The following is a 7,113-nucleotide window of genomic DNA, read 5'->3' as shown; positions in this document are numbered from 1 at the left end:
AGCCTAGAAAAAGTCAGTCAAACATTGAATGACTTTGGAAAATACCAAAATGGGAATCCTTCAGTGTCATTGACCGGATGAAATATGATATTTTTTTTTTGTTTTTCTAAACATTCCTTTCAGTTAGCTAATATTTCCCATTTCGATGAACGAAATTTTTTACAAATTTTCAATGGAAATAAAATTCCAACTAACAATAAGATAGATTATTTTGGAAGCCATCTAAATAACTTTTTTCCCATTCATATTTTAGGTTTTGAAACTATGCCAACTAGTCGTAATGGCTATGGAAAATATGGTAAGTTTGCTTCACAATATTTTCAAGTTTATTTTTGCTTTATCTCTGTGTAAGAAATCCATCAAAATTTTCGGAAAACCCTTTCGCATATAAAGTGTGGGGATATGTATGACACGTACAACTAACTGTCAATCAGACTATCTTAAACATGTCAAAAATTAATCATATTCTACACTTTTGAAATTTCTCCTTTGCCGCCCCCCTCCCCCGCCCGGCACTCCATCCATCCATCTGAACTTTTGATCTATCTAAATAGACCACTTATTCATAGACATTCATAGTGTGGAGGAGTCCTGTGGCAGTTGACTATCCATCTTCTGGCTAACGGACTTGGTTAAAGGTCCCTAACGACTGTTGCGTCCTTCTACCCCACCCACCCAATGTCCTATGCATATATACATACATCATAGCATGCCACCCACCGCCCTCCCTCACCCTCGATCCGCGCGCGTCTGTGGCAATTTGTTGAAAATCAGAGTTCAGCAACAAATGCAATGCAACAGCAATTAACTTGGCACAACTGCCACTGCCACATTCAAGGCATGCTGTTGCAAAAATCCACCCCATAATGTTCAATAACAAAAAAAAAAAAACAAAAAGGAGCCAGAGCCAGAGCTATAGAGCTCTATATAGCCATGAGCCAATTCAGGTATCCTTGCCATGCCTTGCCTTGTTCGTATCGTTTCGTTGCGTGTCGTGCCGTTTTACTATATATATATATATCTATATTAGTGTGTGTGTGTGTGTGGTGAGAGAGACGCAACAATTTTGAATTGAGCGAAGCGCCAGCAAGAGAGAGAGAAAAGCGCGAACAAAGTGGCAATGAAACACTTCCTGATTGTTGCAGTTATCCTGCCTAGGACCCCTTTACACTATATGATTTTTCATTGAGAAAAAATAAATACTAAATTCTAATTATAAATGTGTTTATAATTAATATAAAGAAAATCATAATTAATTATTATTTCTAACTAGTATTAGTGATAAATAATATTTATTTTTTAATACTGAAAATCCAACTTACATATATAACAATTACAGTCTCTCATTTAAGTACTTGTAAATTTAATTACTTTTATTTATTTATTTTCTGTTCAAATGTACAAACAAACTAAAATAAAAGCTTCAAAAGCGTATGTTGAAAAACTAGTTAAAAATCAAATAAAAAATTAAGTACTTAAGGTATTTATTTTTGGTTTCTTTTAGGTACCAATTGTTTGTCAATGTCATTTGGCTTTTGTCGTCTCTAACAGCCCTAAGAAACAAGCAACAGCTACTGTTCACTTTTTTTTTTTTGCTTGTATTTTTGTCTTGGGGGTTTGTGCTGTTTGTGTTTTTAGGGGCTGTGTTTCATTTAGTTCGTTTCGTTGCGGCAACGGGCGGCGACGACGACGATGGCGATGGCGAGGACGAGAGTGGGAATAACGGTGGCGGCATTCGTTCGGCTCAGTTCGTGTTCGTGTAGTCCGTTCGTCCTTTTACTTGGCTCTGTTGCCTGTTTCCCAATTCCATTTTGTTCTCAACTCGCCAGGAGAGCGTCAGAAAGAGAGAGTGTGAGAGGGACAGAGAAAGAGCGTTCGGACTGTCAATCTCGCTCTCTCTCTCTCTCTTTGAATCTCTGTCGGACCACCCTTATAAGTAGCCGTCTCGTTTAGTTGGGTTCTCATAAGCATTCAAGAGTTGCTTACGTTCGGTTCGTTCGCATTTCTTCTCTATCTTATATAATATTATATTTTTCTCCTAAATCAATTTTTTCACTACCAACAACAACAACAATAATAATAATTCAAAACTCCAAAACTAAACTATACTCAACTCGCGTCAACTTAACTTCACTTTTCTTATATACAACTATATAACATCTATACTTTCTGTTTTATAAACAAAACAACAACAACAACAACAAAAATATAATAATAAATAAAATCAAATACCATAAAAAAAAAAATAAACATCAATAAAAAATTATTTCATTCAACAATCAACATCAGCAACAACCAAACCAAACCAAACCAAACCAAAAAAGAGTTACATTTTTTTTAAACAACAATTTTTTTCTGATTTTTGTGTGAAATCGCATAAGAGTAACAGAGCAGCAATAACAACATCAACAACAACAACAACAACAGCAGCAGCAGCAGCAGCAATAACAACAAACGTTATGTTTTGAGCCATGTTTTGTGACAAAAACAACAACTAACCAAAAATATTAAAGTAAATAAAAAATAAAAATCATACACACACACTCTAAAACACACACACACAACAACAACAACAACAACAACAACAAGAGTAACAACAACAAATGTAAACGTAAACGCAAATGTAAAAATCGATAAGCCACACGCAGCCAACGCGAACGCAGCCAAAAACGTGTCCGTGTCGCAAACCAAACCGAAAAGTTAACTTGACCAACAAAAAAAAAAAAAAAACCTTAAAACGAACCCCAAAAAAAATAAAATATATATATATATATAATATATACTTATATATACAAAAGAAAAAGAAAAACGGGCAAAGAAAAGAACACAACACGGGAAAGCAAAAAACTAAATGAAAAAGGACAAGCCCCAACCGTAACAGTAACTGGGTCTAACAACACACACAGAACTAGCGAAGGACGAATAAACGACGAAAAAATGCAGAAATGTGTGAAGGGGCTGTGAAATTTTCAAGTATCCTATAACCAACCAAAAAACAAAACGAAAAATAGAAATTAACAAAAAGAAGAAACTTTAAAACAACAACTCCAATTTACTTCTCAACAAAGTAACAAGCAAGGAAATGCTTTACAAAAAACGTCAATAGGAAACAGCAGAAGAAGGAGTTGAAGGAATCTGGAGAAGAAGAGGGAGTAGAAGAGAAGAAAGCGCAACAATGCGTATGCCAAGCAATAACCTTTATAAGTAAACTCTAAATGCTATTTCGGCGAGCCAAATCTCTACTTTATCTACAACTTTCACATGCGTAAAACCAAAAGATTGCGAAATAAAAATAGCAACATTTCCTTTCCGCTTTGCCACCAACAATTAACCCCTACGAAGGTCTTTGCTCGTTCGAAAAAAAACCACTCGCTTCAGCACTTAATACACTCGACTTGATCTTTGATAACAACAACCAACCAACCAACAACAACAACAACGACAAACATACTACAGCGCCCTAGCCCTCACAATCTCACTAACTCCTCCAGCCCCCCCCTCGAAATATATACTCTATATATAATTTACAAAACTGCAACTGAAAACCTTTTGATCTCTCAACATGCCACGCTGTTTGATTGCCAAAAAATGGAAGGCCTATCCCTGGCTGGATCGTTCTTCCGATGATAACAACTCAACAGCAGTAGCAGTAGTATCACAACAACAACAACTGCAACAACAACAACAACACATTACAAACACATCCGTAACTTCCAGAGATGAGGATTTACATTTATCAACGCTAACCAATCTCAAGTCACGTCGTTCCACATTGGACGATGATGAGGAGATCGATGTTGTTGGTGATAAATATTTGACCAAATTGGAAAAGCAACGCACAATAATTGCCGCATCATCATCATCATCATCATCGCCATCATCATTATCAGCAACTGCAACACCAGCAATAACAGGAGCAGCAGCAGCAACAACAACAGAAGCCACAAGCAACGAGAGCACAACAACAGCCACAATAGCAACATCGACAACAACGGCCAAGTGCTGGGGACCCAGCTCACCAACGGCGGGCACCACAGCGCCCAGTCCACCGCCTCATTCGCCAGAGGCAGCAACACGAGTAGCCAGCAATGTTTACAATGGTAAGTTTGCGTTGAAACAAGAATAAAAAACAAAAAAATGAAAATGAAAATGAAATAAAAAAGGAAAATAAAAAAAAAACAACTGCAAAAAAACTTTTGCCTCAACTCGCCGCATTGGCACGAAATTTCGATTACGAAACATTTGTAACTTTCATTCAAGTTAAGTGAGGGAACATTTGAGAGCATACTTTTAGGCAAAACAAAAGTCCTTTCTGGCATTTACATATATAGTTGCGAAACCAAATTACAAGAATTATTTACAGAAATTACAAAAATGTAATCTTAACAACAAGTTGTCAAGATTTTTCAAGAGATTATCTCTCGCTTAAAGTCTTTAAGCATTAACAGTTGGCTTATAGAATTAGAATATTAATATCTTGTATTCTTAAATCACTTCGATCTTATTTAAGTAACATCTTCAAGCTAATGATCTGAACATAATCAAGTTAGCAGAACTGATTCGAGTGGAAAAATTTATTTTCAGAACATTTTTCGTTGTTTAAGTTCTTTCTTAATGAAACTGTTGACTTAACTAAACAAGATTATTGAGTTTTTGTTAGAGCTTTTCGCAGTTTATATTTTAACTCAAAATAACAAGAAGAGAATAATGCAAAAATAGAGATTTATTGAATACTCTTTTGATATTCAGCCTGATAGATTTTTTTTGTAGTAGACTGTTGCACATTTCATGGCAAATTGTTAATGTTCACATTTTCTTGGGTCTTGGTTTTTCTTTCCTTTATTCTTGGACACTTTAGGCTACACCCGCGAATTGTCACCACTGCACTATACTGCGTACCTGCCCAGAATGGAGAGCGAGATCACGGTTATACGTGCTGCGGCTACAGCTTTAGTTGCTGCCGCTTCTAGCAACAGTGCGGTAGAGCAACAGCAGCAGCAACAACAACAGCAGCAGCAACAGCAACAGCAACATCAACATTTGGCCGCGTATCAGACACCACCCTCGTCGACCACCTCATCGCCATCGTGCTCACCCAGTGGCGATCGCTTCAGTCCGCTGGCGGGCATGGGCGGCATGCACATTAAAACCGAATTGGTGGCATCCAGTGAACGGAAATGCTTTAGCAGCACGGGAGCAACATTATCGTTGCCACCGAAAAAGAAGGACATTTACAGGCCATATTCGCTGGACGATAAGCCTGCACATGGCTACCGCAGACGCATTCCGGCCGAAGAGGACCTGCATGCTGCCCATGCCATACTCGACCTGAGCGCCTCGACTGCATTCCATCCGCCCACACAGCCCCATCAATTGCAACAGCAGCAACAACAACAGCAGCAGCAGCAGCAACAACATCATTTGCCTCTGCAACAGCAGCAGCAACAGCATCATCAGCATCTGGCCCACACCCACTCAACAACAACGGCGCCAGCGTTGGAGACGCATGCGCATCTGCGTAGCACGTCATCGATTGCCGAATTGGCTGCTGCAGCAAGCGTTGTGAACGAACAACGCCCCTTGAGCAATGCCTCCAGTGCCAGCATTGCCATGCCCAGTAGCCCGGCCAGCAGCAGTAGCAGCAACAGCAGCAGCAGTGGAGTCCAAAATGAGAATAGCAACACAACAAATACGAATCAGATATCACTGGAGGGCGAGGCTCCATGCGATGCTGATGGCAACTCACCGCCAGCCAAGACCGTTGCCTACACCTATGAGGCCTTCTTTGTGAGCGATGGCCGCTCGAAGCGTAAACATGTCGCCGATCCGGCCGCTGTGGTTGTCCAGGATCAGCAGAAAACCAAATACACGTGCTCCGAGTGCGGCAAACAGTATGCGACCTCTAGCAATCTGTCGCGTCACAAGCAGACGCATCGCTCCCTCGATTCGCAATCGGCCAAGAAATGTCACACCTGCGGCAAGGCATACGTGTCGATGCCAGCTCTGGCCATGCACGTGCTGACGCACAAATTATCGCACAGTTGCGGTGTCTGCGGCAAATTGTTCTCGCGCCCCTGGCTCCTGCAGGGACATCTGCGTTCGCATACCGGCGAGAAGCCTTACGGATGTGCGCATTGCGGCAAAGCGTTTGCGGATCGCTCCAATCTGAGGGCCCACATGCAGACGCATTCGGTGGACAAGAATTTTGAATGCAAGCGCTGCCACAAGACCTTTGCCCTCAAATCGTATCTGAATAAGCATCTGGAATCGGCATGCCTTAAGGATGAGGAGGAGCTGATGATGGCGATGTCGTTGCATGGCCATAGTGGCGATAGCAATAGCGAGAGCGGAGCCAGTTTGGCATCGCCAACACACGAGTTTCTCGAGCGTGTCAAGGTGGAGACCATTGCAAATGGTGTGGCATCATCGGGCGCAGGTGGAGGAGGAGGAGTTACCACTTATGCCATGTAAGTTGCACTCGCAGCAAAAACAAACCAAAAATGCAGCAGTTGCAAAATGTGTAAAGGTGGTTTTAGTTAATATACATACCGTTGAAGTTAAAGTTATCGTTAGCAGTGTATATTTTTTTTTTTTTTTATATAGATACATATATACATATACACATCTATATATATATATATAAATATATATTACAACATACTTGACATCACAATACGTCCAAAGCAAAAAACGCAAAGTGTAGTAGAAGTAACACAGAGACTGTAGAAATTCGCATTAGACACCTTAGGCAGCAAGTAAAAAAGAAAAAGTAAAACGAAAACCAAACAAAAAACAACAAAAAACGACAAAAAAAAACATTTAACCAAAAAAAAAAACAAAAACCTAATCGGGTTCTTCTTTTAATCTTAAGCAAGTTGAACAACATATTCCTAGTCCCCAGCCCCCTGACCACCCTCTACATAAACAATTACAGCCCCAACACACACACACACACTCACACACACAGAGAGCCTTGTTGTATGAGGTGTTAAGCCGAATGCAATCCTGCAAACCTGAAAAAAAAATACTTAAAAAGCAATTCTACGGCGCTAAGGCGCAGTTATCTATAACTTAAAAAATCTATCTACTTAACAGATACACATATATATATAT

General features: G+C 39.8%; 1 protein-coding gene across 1 annotated transcript; it reads left to right on the top strand.

The window, feature by feature from the left end:
- The first annotated feature begins 2,812 nt into the window (after window positions 1–2,812).
- Window positions 2,813–6,597, top strand: LOC6639087 (box A-binding factor). Its single transcript, XM_047012147.1, has 2 exons — window positions 2,813–4,100; window positions 4,859–6,597. Exons 1-2 carry the CDS (start codon window positions 3,563–3,565, stop codon window positions 6,469–6,471), a joined length of 2,151 nt encoding a protein of 716 aa, XP_046868103.1. The 5' UTR covers window positions 2,813–3,562; the 3' UTR covers window positions 6,472–6,597.
- The last annotated feature ends 516 nt before the right edge of the window (window positions 6,598–7,113 follow it).

Source organism: Drosophila willistoni, assembly GCF_018902025.1.
Source record: "Drosophila willistoni isolate 14030-0811.24 chromosome XR unlocalized genomic scaffold, UCI_dwil_1.1 Seg144, whole genome shotgun sequence".
Taxonomy (NCBI): domain Eukaryota; kingdom Metazoa; phylum Arthropoda; class Insecta; order Diptera; family Drosophilidae; genus Drosophila; species Drosophila willistoni.
Note: the sequence above shows the minus strand (reverse complement) of the source record. Positions and strands in the feature narration are given on the sequence as shown.

Excerpts from the sequence above, each read along its gene's own strand:
- LOC6639087 (XM_047012147.1), top strand. The coding sequence starts at position 3,563 with ATGCCACGCTGTTTGATTGCCAAAAAATGGAAGGCCTATCCCTGGCTG. Across the intron at positions 4,101-4,858 it reads AGCCAGCAATGTTTACAATG|GCTACACCCGCGAATTGTCA; the intron begins GTAAGTTTGCGT and ends TGGACACTTTAG.